The sequence below is a fragment of the Myxine glutinosa genome, chromosome 3, assembly GCF_964187855.1.
Source record: "Myxine glutinosa chromosome 3, kmMyxGlut1.1, whole genome shotgun sequence".
Classification (NCBI taxonomy): domain Eukaryota; kingdom Metazoa; phylum Chordata; class Myxini; order Myxiniformes; family Myxinidae; genus Myxine; species Myxine glutinosa.
Window position 1 is genome coordinate 88,447,056 of NC_136263.1, and position 15,206 is coordinate 88,462,261.

At 41.9% G+C, this 15,206-nt stretch overlaps 1 protein-coding gene across 2 annotated transcripts in view; it reads left to right on the top strand.

The window, feature by feature from the left end:
- Positions 1-13,978, top strand: part of SRPRA (SRP receptor subunit alpha) — a 69,596-nt gene extending 55,618 nt beyond the window's left edge. For both annotated transcript variants that reach the window (XM_068110535.2, XM_068110536.2), the window contains 4 exons: positions 4,433-4,646; positions 6,493-6,656; positions 11,550-11,648; positions 12,511-13,978. In XM_068110535.2, the coding sequence (XP_067966636.1) occupies positions 4,433-4,646; positions 6,493-6,656; positions 11,550-11,648; positions 12,511-12,639 (606 nt within the window). In that variant the 3' untranslated portion in view covers positions 12,640-13,978. The remainder of the gene's footprint in view (positions 1-4,432; positions 4,647-6,492; positions 6,657-11,549; positions 11,649-12,510) is intronic.
- The last annotated feature ends 1,228 nt before the right edge of the window (positions 13,979-15,206 follow it).

A 15,206-nucleotide genomic window follows, 5' to 3' on the forward strand; every position in this document is an offset into this window, starting at 1 on the left:
AAAATTCTGGAAAACAGCGAACCTGCATGATGAATTGTCAATTGAAGCGAACTATTATTATCCACAAGGCCGAGGCCTAAGTAGTAATAAAAAGAGATTTCTTACCCTCATCAACTCTTGTTTAGCGACAGCAGTTCGAGGTCTCTTCAAAGTCGGCGTGGAACATGAAGTCTGGGCCTGGGGCAAGACGGTAGGCATCGCAAATTCAGTGTCAGCGCCAGTGGCCTGAGTGGGACGACATCATCATCATCGACGTAGACGGCGTTATATTTTTCGACGTGGTGGCTGGCGAAGCAGGTGTCCTGCAGGTACCCTCTGGATATTTGGATGGGATTTGCAAAGGCTTCAAATCTGGTCTGGCAGCGTGTCCTATACTCCAAGCCAAAAAGTTTACATAGCACTCTGGTTCAAAATGTTCACTGCAAAGCCTCGTCAACTTGGTAGGACCTTTCCATCATGCTCCAGTTTGTCGGACAAACCTCTTCCAAGTGTTATTACTGGCAACATCCTTCGGAAATTCATGCAGTGTTCGCACAAAAGGCTCTGAGACTTTGCTGCACCCGTACAAAACACAACTATAAACCATTTAGAATCCGATATGCAGGACAATATACAGTCACGTGAAAAAGTAAGTACACCCCATGTAAGTGTTTTGACTTTTTCAACATATTTCAACATACAGCTATTTGATCTTCATTTCAACAATATTGATAGATAAAGGTGATATAATATAACAAATATCATGAAACATTTACATTTTGTAGTCCATTGTATAATTTAAATAAACATGAATGCAAATTTCGTATGTGGAAAAAGTAAGTACACCCTTGGCTCTAATAGGTGGTATTGCCGCCTTTGGCAGAAACAACCTCAAGTAGGCGTTTCTTATAACTGTGTACCAGTCTTTGACATCGACTGGGAGAAATTTTTGCCCACTCCTCCATGCAGAATTATTTCATCTGTGTGATGTTTGAGGGGTTTCTTCCATGCACAGCTCGTTTCAAATCCCCCCACAACATCTCGATGGGATTTAGATCCGGGCTTTGACTTGGACATTCCAGAACCCTCCATTTCTTTCTTTTCAGCCATTCCTTGGTGGATTTACTGGTATGTTTAGGGTCATTGTCATGTTGCAAGGTCCACCTTCGGTTGAACTTCAACTTTCCGACAGATGGCCTCACATTATCCTCAAGCAGCACCCTCTGGTACAAGGAAGAATTCATCGTGGATTCTATGATGGTGAGCTGCCCAGGCCCTGATGCAGCAAAGCTGCCCCAAACCATAATATTTCCACCACCATGCTTTACAGTTGGTATCAGGTTCTTGTGGTCAAATGCTGTCTTTCGTTTTCGCCAAACATGTCTTCTGGTACTGTGGCCAAATAGCTCTACCTTTGACTCATCTGTCCAGAGCACATTGTTCCAGAAGTGCTGGTCTTTGCCTCGGTGTTTATTGGCAAACTTTTGTCTTGCCCTGATGTTCTTTCTGGACAGCAAAGGTTTCCTCCTGGCACACCTCCCATGTAGATCAAATTTGTGCAGCCTCTTTCTAATGGTAGACTCATGCACTTTGACATCAACAGTGGCAAGAGCTACCTGCAGGTCCTGTGATGACATTCTCGGGTTCTTAGAGACTTCTTTCAGCATCTTGCGGTCTGCTCTCGGGCTGAACTTGTTGGGGCAGCCTGGCCTGAACAAGTTGGCAGTTGTTTGGAATCTTCTCCACTTGTGGGTGATCTTCCGGACAGTCGAATGATTGATTTCAAATTGTTTGGAGATCTTTTTAAATCCCTTCCCAGACTTGTAGGCATCTATAACCTTCTTTCTGAAGGCCTCAGAGAGCTCTTTTGATCTAGGCATGGTGATGCCGCACACTTCAACAACAAAGAGCAAACCAAACTAAATGTCTGAGGTTTAAATAAGACAGGTTCCTCCAAGATCTTCTCCAACGATGTTCTAATCATTTGCACCTAAGCTGGTGCACCTGATTCTAATTTTAGGTATTTGAAGTAGTGATAAATGTTGGGGTGTACTTACTTTTTCCACATGCGAAATTTGCATTTGTGTTTATTTAAATTATACAATGGACTACAAAATTTAAATGTTTCATGATATTTGTTATATTATGTCATCTTTATCTATCAATATTGTTGAAATGAAGATCAAATAGCTGTATGTTGAAATATGTTGAAAAAGTCAAAACTTTACATGGGGTGGACTTACTTTTTCACATGACTGTAACTGGAATAGAAACATTCCACACTATTGTATTGTATTGTAAACCATTTGTAAAGTATTTCCGGCTTCCCCGATCACCTCGTGTGACGTCATACTGTGCACGGGCATGTGGTCTAAGATTTGCAGAAGCGTTTTCGTTGATGGTCTATTATTATTGGTGCATTTAAGGTCGGATTACAAGGAAACGACTTCGCGAGTTGATTTTTTTTTTTTTTTTTTAGATGATGTTATGTACTGATCAAAGATTATGTAGAAGCATTTAACTAAAAAAAAAAATTGGCAGCTGGAGTCTTTCTTTAAGGAATGTATGCCATTTCTTAAGAAATGTGTAATTAACTTATTTTGCCCAATGGACATGATTTTGTGTTACAACGGAGAAGCACAAATTTAACAACGCGTACATGTATTTTCCTTTTTAAAGATACGACAGTACCAGATCTTACAAAGAACTCACGCATACAGTTGGAAAATTATTTTTGATCACCTGGTTTTACACTTTACACGCTGCTCTGGCATTGTTGAACAAAAAAAAAAATGTTGGTAAGCATGGCACTAATGATGCAGTGCATCATCCATAAATTTCGGGTGAAGCTTTATCTTTACTTTATTTCTGTAGCCATTTAGGGCCGACTTTACAAAAGGCATTTAATTTAATTGTGTAGAATCGCAAATCGTGTGATGATCACCTGTTCAAAGTTAGTCGCCAATCACTGAAGAGTGATTATCCAATGCGCAATCAAAACCTAATCACAAGCGTTTAAATAACAAACATTTAGACACCAGCGAGGGCATGTTTATGGCTTTGAAGCAAGCATTGCATGGCTTATAATTGATAGTTTACGTGAGACAGTGAATATGGATGCGTTAGGAGTGCGTGAATTTGCTAAAGAGACAGAAGAAGATAGGAACAAGTACAGATACATTAAAAGTACACCGCCTCCATGCCAAATAATAAATATCCTCCAGCGCAGCATTGCCGTGGTGCCTTCGGCGCCCAGCGATACCGCCATGCAGCACATAGAGACTGTATTGGGAGGGAGAAATGTACAATAATTGTTTTTATTTGCATAATTAAAATGAATAAATAATCGTAAAATAATTTCTTGATCAATTGGCTAATAGCATACCTCGACCACCAGTTTCATCCGAAGCTGTAACTTTTTGAAAATTAATTAAATAAGTCATTAATCGAAAAAATTAAAGAATTAATTGATTAATAGATTCATCAATAAATAATTGATCGATTAATTGATTCATCAATAAATCAAAAATACTCTTTACAGCCAAATCACTTGGTCATGGTCGTGTCCAAATATCAGCTTCTGAGCTCGAATGGTGCCTGAGATAATGCCCAGACGAGAAAGGAAATAAATAAGAACTTAATTAATCGATAATAATTAACTAATCAATTAATTGATTCATCAAAAAACAAAAAAATGCTGTTTTTGCCAAAGAACTTGCTCACTATTGTGCCAAAATTTCAGCTTCGTAGCTCAAAGGATGGCTGAGATATCGCCCGGACAAACGAACAAGAAAGAAAGAATGAAACCGGAGTGAAAACTGAGTACTCCCTTTCGGCGCACGGCATAGCCGGGCCCCCTTCGGTGCCCGGTGATGACATCATTCAGCGCCAGGTGATGGAATAGGAAAGGAGCGGTGTACAATAGGGCAATTTGCCAGCGTACATTGAGAACTTTGAGGACAGATGCAATCCCATGGAGAAGTATGACAATATCAAATTTGTCCAGAGTTACAGACTATCAAGGGACTCATTTTGTTGGCTTCTGGATCAACCTACGATGAGAAGCAATGCACTGAATTCCCCCCTCCAACAATTGTCCGTGGTTCTGCAATTTTATGCAAGTGCATCATTTTGATTGGATGTTGGAGATATGTGTGGTGTTTTACAGGCTAATTGGCTGTTTAGACATGCACAACTGATCAACTGTTTATCTCCCTCCAGAAAATGCTATCTCGACGGGCGATTAGACATGCACATAAAACATTGTTTTTGTCATCGTTTAAGACTTTAAGTGTTAGGCATGTGTTAGCAAGATGCTCACAAAGAACCTTTCGTAAATTCGGCCCTTTCATTTTTATTTTGAATCGACAGTATTTTGAAATTGTAGGAAGAGTAGAAGTGAGATTTGTTATTTGTGGTGCTCTCTGGGTAATTCCTGCCCTGATGGTTACAGATCTGTTTTTGGTTGATGGAGAATGATTTTAGCGTGCTGGTGGCAGCTTGTGACACTTTCCGTGCCGGCGCAGTGGAGCAGCTGCGCACACACACACGACGCCTCAGTGCACTGCACCCCCCAGAGCAACATGGTGGCCGCAACATGGTGTACCTGTATGAGCGTGGTTATGGAAAAGATGCTGCTGGTATCGCCTTGGAAGCCATCAACTTTGGTGGGTCTTCAGAAAGTGATGGTACAAGGTTGCTCGAAAATGAAATTCGTTTGATGTTATTTCTTCCATCTTGGTCTTGAATTGAAGTTTTATTGTCATTTGTAGAAATCTGAATGTAGTAAGGGGATATCCATATTGTTGTAGCGAGTTGTGAGGGTTAGTGTTGTTTGGTGCGAGTCGTGGCAGTCCGCGTCGGCAACGGCCTCACAGGCTGACTGACTCATTGGCCCTGAGCCGAATCACATGTCCATTATCGTACCGTGCCAATGGGGCAGCTGAGGAAGGCAACGCGTTGCGCTGTCAGTGCCACACGCCTGATCACTAATTACCGGTCAAACGGAGCCAGTGAGGGGCTCGGCTTGGTCTTGTTATGTTGCTGATCGCCCATAACTAATCATTCCTTTAACAGACTTTACCCAATTGCAATATCTATCACTGCGGCTCAAATTCACCCTGAGACTCGGTATATTTAATATTCAATGGCACATGGGGAACAGGAATTCGACAAATAATGAATAACAATAAATGTGCAGCCAACAAAACCCCTTACCCACTATCCAACTGACGCAGTCTTCGGTACCTTGGCGCCTGGGTATCTCCTGGCTTCTGCCCGGCGTAACTGACTTTATAGCCTTTGGCACCCACCTTATGCAGTGACTCGCAGTGCCCCTTCCCGCTCTTTCACCATTCTGCCGAAGCACAGTCTGTGGTTGGGATGACCCTTCCCTGACCTTTCACCCCAATGATCTGGGCAGCGGCTATGGCTCTGGATGGAGGCACTTCTGCCTAAACTGCTGCTTCACGGCCTACCCAAGTGGCAAAAAGGCATAAAAGACAGATTACAGAGGCTATGACCTCAAATAAAGGATTGAAGTGCTGGCAGTTTTCAAACACACATGAGGGGGAGGGTGTACATCATCTGTTTGGACATAATTGATGCATATCTAATGTCATGATTAATTACCTCATGCCTACTCTATTACCTTTACTATGGGGATAACTTAACTATGCTCTGCAATGTTACCCCTGAGGTGTCATTTCCACAATATATTTGGATGTGCATAAAGGAACAGTGTGGTGTTGAGGTGGCTAAATAAAGTTGAAATAAAGAAACCAAAGCGTTGGTTTGCCTGGGCTGACAGGAAGAAGGGAAAAGTGATTTTCGAGAAGGAACTAGCAGAGTTAGCCGGCGTTGCCTGGAAAATAGTCAATCACGCAATTTAGTTTTGATATTCTGTTTATTTGTCGTGGGCTTTTTATAGTCAGAGACTGCCACGCCCCTTGGACACGCCCCTAGTCTAAATCTGATGCACCCATGTTTTTTGTCGTGAAAAGTTACCCCCCATTGACCCCATCTTCCCTCTCTAAGTCACTTCTTTCGGCTGTCCATGAGGCACAACCGAACAAACAGTTGTTCATAAATTGGGATAAAGAAGAGAAGAAGAAGAAGATAGAAGATAAATAGAACAGATGAAAGATGCATGTCTCAATTTTTGCATACCCAACAAACAACTAACAGAGCCTCCTGATTCATGTACATAATATAAATAATGTTAATGGCTTTTTACACTGATTAACATTAACCTATTCATCACATGGTACATGATGCTGAGATCCCAGACTCAAATCCGTCGACTTTGTTGATTTTTGCATTTCCTTGTGCTCATATAGTTCATGTGGAAGAGTAGGTTGATGTCTCTTGATGTGGTTTGAATGCATGTTTCAGCTCCCTCATGAGCTTTTGACCGTCAGAGGCGGTCGTGCACTAGCTTCTGCAAACAACTCTGCTGACGGTGTGTCTTTCAATATGAGACATGAAAAAATTTTCCTTTATTATTGTGTGCAGCACGTGAACAGGGTCTGGATGTAGTGCTGGTGGACACTGCTGGCAGGATGCAAGATAACGGGCCACTTATGGCTGCATTGGCCAAGCTGATTGCCGTCAACATGCCTGACCTGGTGTTGTTTGTTGGAGAAGCACTTGTTGGCAACGAAGCTGTGGATCAGCTGGTGAACCCACACCCTATTTTACTTTGTTTGAATTCTGCCATTCACTCAATCTTTATTTCCCCACCTGACACCCCTTACAACTGCATCTGAAAGCTCTTAGACTGAATTATTCTTTGCATTTCCAGGAAATGCTGATTTTTTTTCAATTAATAACATAAGTATCCTTCTGTGGTCACTTCATATGCACTTGATCTCTTGTTTCCTGCTTCAAGTGCTTGTGCATAAAAAGTGGCATGTGTTTTGATAAGGCGAAATTGTTAAATAAGTGTTCGCCTGACATTGACCTTTTTGTTTGCATCTTTTGAAAATGTGTTCTCAGAAACTTTAAATTGAACAAAGCTGTTAAAAGTGTCAAACTCAATTTGTCAAGTTTACAAGCAGGAATGGGTTTGACCTCCTTTCTGTTCACATCTGGACCGATGAGAAGAACAGGTTCAAATCCGCTATGCTCCCTTGCAGGGCTTAGTGTAAGGAGAGGGTTGATGCGGGGGAGTAATTATTTGACTAATGGGCATCACCTGAAGCTAAAGCTTTGGAAATAAATAATAAAACAGAAAATGTAGATATAAACCTTATTCCAGTAACGAAACAGACATGACCATGTTTTCTAATGGTAACTTTCCCAATTCTACTTCATCTTTAATATACAGTTTAAGATTCCACGAATCATATGTGCAGAAAACAAAAGTCTGGAGAAGTCAACCATGCCTGGTATATAAGAAGATGCAGGCTGTATGTTTCTGATGGATGGAGCTTCAGGAAGCAGTGCAGGACAGGGATGTATGGAGGAATCTTATCATGAATGTCGCCAGAAGTCAGCCACAACTTGACGGAACTATCTATAATGAGATACCACTTTTCGGGGAATCGTTATAAATGAGTTGCATCGGCCATGATTGCCTCCAACCGGATATTAGCCCGTCCCCATGTGCAGCAGGAGATGGGGGCTTGCAATCGTTTGTGTGTCTGTGTCTGCCCAGGTGTGATGTGATGGGGGTGAGTTGCTTGAAGGATGAAGTGGGACAAATCGTTGTGGACCCAGATGGAATTAAAGGAAGATGGAAAAGATATATGGAAATGCTGTTGAATACAGAGAATGAATGGGATGGCAACATAGAGAGTAACCCAGTTTTAGGACCGGCAGAGAAGATAACTGAGAAAGTGGTTGAGGAAGCGATAAAAGCAATGAAGAGTAGAAAATAGGGAGGGCCGACGGGAGTTGTGGGAGATATGTTGAAGGCAGCAGGAAGTTGGGGTGTGAAGAGAATGACAGATCTGTAATCTGGTGGTGAAAGAAGGCCGCATTCCAGTGGATTGGGAACTGAGTACCCTTGTCCCTCTATACAAGGGGAAAGGTGACCCTCTGGAGTGTGGCTCGTACCGAGCGATAAAGTTATTGGAGCATGGAATGAAGGTATTGGAAAGGGTGTTGGAGAGGAGGATAAGGAAGAAGGTGAAGATCGACGAAATGCAGTTTGGATTCATGCCAGGAAGAGGAACGACAGACGCACTCTTTATTGTGAGGCAGTTGCAGGAGGAGTACATGGAGAGGAGGAAGAAGTTGTTTCTTGGGTTTGTTGATCTGGAGAAAGCATTCGATAGGGTTCCACGCGAAGTATTGACATGGGCATTGAGGAGGTTAGAAGTGGAGGAATGGTTGATCAGAGTTGTGATGGCAATGTACAATAGAGCGCGCACAGCTGTAAGGACGAAGGACGGGAACAGTGGTGAGTTTGCGGTGAAGGTGGGAGTGCATCAGGGGTCGGTACTAAGTCCACTACTATTTGTAGCTGTGATGGAGGTGCTGGCTCAGACCGTAAAGGAGGGTTTACCGTGGGAGTTGTTGAATGCAGATGATCTGGTGTTGATTGCGGAAAGTATGGATGGACTGAAGGAAAAGATGAACAAGTGGAAGGAAAGTATGGAGACAAAAGGTCTGAAGGTGAATATAGGAAAGACAAAGGTGATGGCAAGTGGTAAAGCATGTGGTGAGGTGGAAAGAACTGGGAAGTGGCCATGTGCTGTGTGCAGGAAGGGTGTCGGAGTGAACTCCATTCAATGTACAATGTGCGCTGAGTGGGTTCATCAAAAATGTAGTGGTCTGAGAGGGTCATTAACCAGTGTGGCAGCTACATTCAAATGTAAGGTGTGCACAGAGGGAGCTGCAGATGGAGGAAATGTTGAGTTGGATCTTGGAGACGGCGTGAAGCTGGAAGGTGTGAAAACATTTTGCTGTCTCGGAGACATGCTGAATGGAGAAGGTGGATCAGACTCGGCAACGGTTGCTCGAGTGAGATGTGCATGGAAGAAGTTTCGGGAACTGAGTGGCGTGCTGATGAGGAGGGGAGTGTCGTTGAAGCTGAAGGGAAAGGTGTATGCTGCATGTGTGAGAAGTGTTATGATTTATGGGAGCGAGACATGGGTCATGAATGTAGAGCAGCAACGAAGGCTGGAAAGGGTGGAAATGCGAATGGTTCGGTGGATGTGCGGAGTGTCGCTGAGAGAGAGGAAGACAAATGATGAATTGCGAAAGATGATGGGAATAGAGCCTGTGATTGATGCTGCGAAGAGGAACAGGTTGAGATGGTTTGGTCATGTGTTGAGGAAGGATGAAAGTGACTGGTTGAGAAGAGTGATGGAAATAAATGTAGAAGGAAGTAGAGGACGGGGAAGACCGAGAAAGTCTTGGCTAAAGACGGTGGAAGAAGACAGTGGGCAAGGGGGTTAACAAGGAGAGATGCAGAAAATAGGGCAAAATGGAGAAGATTGTCATGGGGACCGCAAGGCTAACCCCCGCTCTTGCAGGGAAAATGGCCTTAAAATGCATGTTGTTGTTGTTGTTGTTGTCTGTCCAGGCCATAACTTTTACCATTTGAGCTTTTGTCATCAAATTTTGAGCCCGGTGCTGGCTTGGCGGTAAGGGTGCCGGCTTGGGATCCTAGGATCCTGGGTTTGAAATCCGGTCGATTGCTGAATTAACACCAGGGGTTGACTCAGCCCGTCATCCTTCCGAGGTCGGCAAATTAAGTACCAGTTCACTGGTAATTCCCTGTGTGTAGCAAGAGGCGACTAACAGGGTTGGCGGCAGGAAGGGCATCCGGCCATAAAACATTGTTTCAAAAAGGGGGCCACGGTGCCCGAAAAAGGCCAACCCCTGCTCTGCGGGGAAAAATGGCCTCTAAAGGTGGTTCTTTTTTCATCAAATTTTCAACAAACGTTTATTATGAGAATATGGAGGAAAAAAAAAATTGGGTCAAAATGTGAAAGGGCGGTTAGGGTAATACAATATGATACAATACAATATGATATCTTCAATAGACCATTATTATAATAATACGGAGAACACATTAATAAAATGAACAAATTTTTTAACTGTCGTTTTCATCAAGTTTAATTTGCATACAAAGTGGACATGTACGGACTTTTCATTTTGAGATGCTTTATATTTGAACCTTTGAACAGCTGAGATAAATTCATGAACTTCACTTTGTTAGCTTCTATGATTTATGAAAAAGAAAGACTATTTCAAAATATTGTTTACGCTTATTTCCATAGGTGGGCGCGATTCGGAAAATTTTAAGTCCGCTTACCGCTTATCCGCTCCGCCAGCCCGTGTAGTCCGATTCGCTTATCCGCTTCAGCGGCCGAAAATCTTAGTCCGCTTACCGCTTATCCGCTTATCCGCTTCGATTCGATTTTTTTAAAGCGCTTCGACGTTTTTAAAGCGATTTTTGACGTTTCTAAAGGGAATTTAATGCTTTTTAAGCCTAAATAGCCATTTCTAACTACTACAAAGACAAACAAAGCTTTTAAGATCAAAAATATACATTTTTATTTAAATAAAATTTATTCAAAATTTATTGAAATAAAGTTTTCCACTCGACTCTACTCTACTCTACAGTTAATTTAAATATAATTTTAATATATGCAAGTTACATTAAAGAAAAATCAATTTGCCCGTCCTTTCTTTGACAAGAGAGTCTACTAGTCAACAGACTAGCACTAGCAGTCTGTTGACTAGTCCTCGTCTTCCTCCTCCACCTCGTGGGCCTTCTTGAGGATTTGGAGGTTGCCCTTCATGAAGACGAGGGCCTCGAAGTTCGGTGCAGCCAGGGCCGACCTCTTAGGCCTGAGGATGTCCGACCCGTAGCTGAACACGCGCTCGACCGAGGCAGAGCTCGGGAGCGGCGTGTTATGCCTGAGAAACAGAGTTACCCAAGCATCACGGAACTCGAGCGGGAAGAGATTGGGCGAGAGCTGTAACGTTTGGTTATTCAGACACAAACAAGTCAACAAGATGGCGGGCCAACGGACTGCCGTTTATTCGTCATGGTGTCGTGAACATGCCGTAAACCATGACGTGAACATAACGTCATGATGTAATGCGTTATGTTACAACCATGTCGTAAACCATGACGTGAACATAACGTTATGATATAATGCGTTATGTCGCAAGAGCCGAGTTGTTAGGGTTTCACTTATTATTCACTTAAATAAATATTCACAATTCTAGAGTAACGGCTCAGGCTAACAGCTGATTTGGCGAATCGCGATGCGCTTTAATTTTTCGGTAGTCCGCTTACGCTTATCCGCTTCGGTTTCCGGGGGTTGTTCCGATTCGCTTATCCGCTTCGAAAACGTTAGTCCGCTGCAGCGGATAAGCGGATAAGCGGACTTTCGAAGCGGACCGCCCACCTCTGCTTATTTCTCTACTAAACTGTTGCATCATCACAAACTTTAGTGACGTTGATGGTCGAGGTGCGTATTCTTTCTTATAAGTATAGATTATATTTTATTTTGGTTAATATTTTATGGAAATTGGCAAAGTATTGGAATTATGACTTGTGGTCGCAGTTTTTATTTCCTTTGGTTGTGCTGGTGCTCTTTGTACAGGTGAAGTTCAACAAGACTTTGGCTGATCATTCCCAACTACAGAAACCCATGCTGATTGATGGAATTGTGCTTACCAAGTTCGACACAATTGATGACAAGGTTTGTTTGATTATTTTGTCCTCATCACGATTTTGAACAAAATTAAAAATAATGCTTTGTCTCCTCTTTTGCTGGTTAATTGAGGCTGTCAGGCAGTACACTATATTGCCAAAAGTATTGGGACAGCACACCCAAACTTGAAACTCACACTCAAACATTAGCACGGTTAAAGCAGCATGTGCTTCATAACGATGTCTTGTGAAATTTTGGAGAATGCTGCACAGGTAGCTTTGATGCATTACTAAAGTGATGAAGGTCCTTATGTTTATCAATGTACCCTGCTTCTGTGTTTGTAAGGCAGGGTTCTCGCTCTTTTACAAACTCGTTACCTTTTCGGTGGTTTTCGCGATGCCAATTAGGGTATGTACCCTCAATGCGCACCTTTGTATCTATTTATTACGCCGGCAAATCCGGCAAGCAAACCAGGAAAACCCAGCAGGGTTCTCGCTCTTTTACAAACTCGTTACCTTTTTGGTGGTTTCGCGATGCCAATTAGGGTATGTACCCTCAATGCGCACCTTTGTATCTATTTATTACGCAAGGCTGAGCAAAACCACGAGTGCACATTGGCGAGTGGTACAAGAGATTGGAGTAAAACATCCCGTCTTTCTTTTTTTATGCACAAAATCGAGCCATTGGAGGAAATGAGACAAAAACGGGCAGGATGGAAAATAATTTACAAAAAAAAGGGCACAGGATAATATACTCCACTGACGATCCATGAAGATGTGATTTGCTAATATTGACAGTGGAGACTGTTGATGGTGCAACAGTGATGATGATTAATTGAAAAACAATTATGTTAATTATAGGTATTTGTAGTTTGAATGATTACAATATCTGTGTTATGTGCTCAATGTAGGTGGGAGCAGCTGTCTCGATGACATACATCACTGGACAGCCCATTGTTTTTGTGGGCACTGGACAAACCTACCATGACCTACGCAACCTCAACGCGCGTGCCATTGTGCATGCCCTCATGAAGGCCTGAAGTCAACAGATTCCGATTCTCAAAATAGATTTTTCCTTTTCCTCGTGGATAAAATCCACCTATTATATGCACAAAAAAGGGGGGAGGGTTTGGGTTTTAAAATAATTTGTTCGTCGAGGATCATGGAATTAAATGGATGGTTAAAGAGGGTAGAGTAAAGGAAGTTTGATTGTAGTAGAGATATAGGTAATTGGAATGGAGGGAAAATGGTATTTGTGTATATAATACGTTGATGGCCCCTTGCCCATCTTGTATCACCACCAATTTCTTGTATTCCAGTACTTTGCCACCTTTTGCAATGTGTCTTACTCTGGATTATTTTCAGGGATGTTCCTCAAATTATTTGGAAGGTATGGATGAATATGCTCTATTTCAATCTACTTGGTGTTTTGCTGTCACCTGCAATTGTATCACAATTGGGAATAGTATGGCTTCTTTTAAATATTTGGATTTTGATGTTTCAAGAATCTCATTCCCCTTGGACAGATTTTTCTGATTTATTAATGTGCCTAACTGACACTAGTTTGTGATGACGTGCTGTGCCTGACTTGCTTGAATTGAGATTGCATAACTTTAAAGAAAGCAAAATGTCACATGTATGATATCAAACTGTGCAGTTGTGTGTCTTGGGGTATTTTGAATTTCACTTGCATGAAATTATCTTTGAGACTCACCATGTGCCTTTGCACTTTTAAAGCGTCATTTGGTTTGAAGCAAAATGCATCATATGTTATTTCTGGCACTGTGTCAAATATATACTTTTATTTTGCTACCGAAACGTCCCAGTCTACCAAATAGCTTTTTTTTTTTCTTCCTTCCCTGCACCTTCCATCTTCGGTAATACAAATTTTAATAGCCATTGCTAGTAAATATTGTCAAAGCTGAGAATGTATTCGCAGTACGTTCACACCTGGAATTACTGTGAGGTTGAAACATGATTATTACTTTCGACACCATCCTAATTGTACATGTAAAACCACGTGTTTATTTATTGAAAAGTGCAAACAACAATCTTCCGTAATGTGAACTTACTCGTATGATTGCCATGAAGAACCATAACTCGTCGAGTGCTGAAGTAGAATTTTTCACAAACCATTGCAGGGTGAATCATTAAGAATCTGTTTACAGTACAAGTGCAGACTCTATTTTTGTCAATTCCTGCTATTTCATTGATTAATGAAGCAATACAGCACAGGATTGGTAGGAGTAAAGGCATCTGTAAAGCATTGTTTTACCAACTCATTGTTTTCACATAATTTTTCTGTTTTCTGATTTATTTATTTTTCTTTTCTTTTTGGTTTGTTATTGGTTTACCCATTACATTTACATGTTTACTTCTGATCGCCTGTGGCTGGTTTTTAAATGCATGTTGAATGGTTACCTCACTGCACGTTGTCAAATTATTTCATAGTTTGCCACTTGGTGGTGCACATTCGGCAAATCGCCTCAATATTGAATGTTTCCAAAAGTGACCTTTTTAACCGAACACTTTCGATCAATGGTTTCCAAACTTTTTTTTTTTGTTCACGACCCAAAATTGGAAATCGCATTTGCCTCCCGACCAAAATTGTATCAACCGAAATGGTTTAGATAATATTCCGCTGTTTAGAAGTGTGATGCCTGTTGTATAATTATTATTTAAGGTGGTTTGCTTACAGTAGCATGACCAGGTTTTGATATACCATGGCCTCACCAACAGTTTTCACCACAAGTAAAATTGAGCAGCATTATTGGCTGAATTTGAACCAGGTGAACAGTCATGTGACCTCCCTAACTTGCACCTTCACCAATGGTTTTTAACTATTCGGGGAGGACTTTTCCACCAAGGTGACATAACAAGAAGGGAGGCTCATAGGTTTGCGAAACAATATATTAATAATTAAAATTGTACAAATCGACACACACACTACAAAACCAACATAACCTCAAATCAGGATGCACTTTAGAGCATATCCACTTAATTATTTATCAAACTTGATACCACTATGGTTATGGTTCCTTTGACAACCAGAGAAGGGTCTGGGAAGGCAGGAAAGCAAAGGAAGAAATCAAAAGCATAGGAGGAGAGCATGAATAAAAGTCTCATCATAATGAAGAAATGACAGCCGTCTCTGACGAGATCTGGAGAGAACTCATCACACATTGTGTGGAATGTGGATGTCGGCTGGAGAGAACTCCTCACGCATTGTGTGGAATGTGGATCTCAGCTGGAGAGAACTCCACGAATTGTGTGGAATGTGGATCTCAGCTGGAGAGAACTCCTCATGAATTGTGTGGAATGTGGATCTCAGCTGGAGAGAACTCCTCACGCATTGTGTGGAATGTGGAGCTCAGCTGGAGAGAACTCACGAATTGTGTGGAATGTGGATCTCAGCTGGAGAGAACTCCTCATGCATTGCGGGAATTGTACCATGCCCTGTGCATGGGTGACCTAGCTCATTAATTACCCTCTTGAGGGTCCCTTCGTCTTACCTTGTCTCTTCCTCACTGGATCAGATAGGAAGGACAGATCACCCTTAACACCCGTGACAGATCACATGACTGATCACTGGATCAGATAGGAAGGA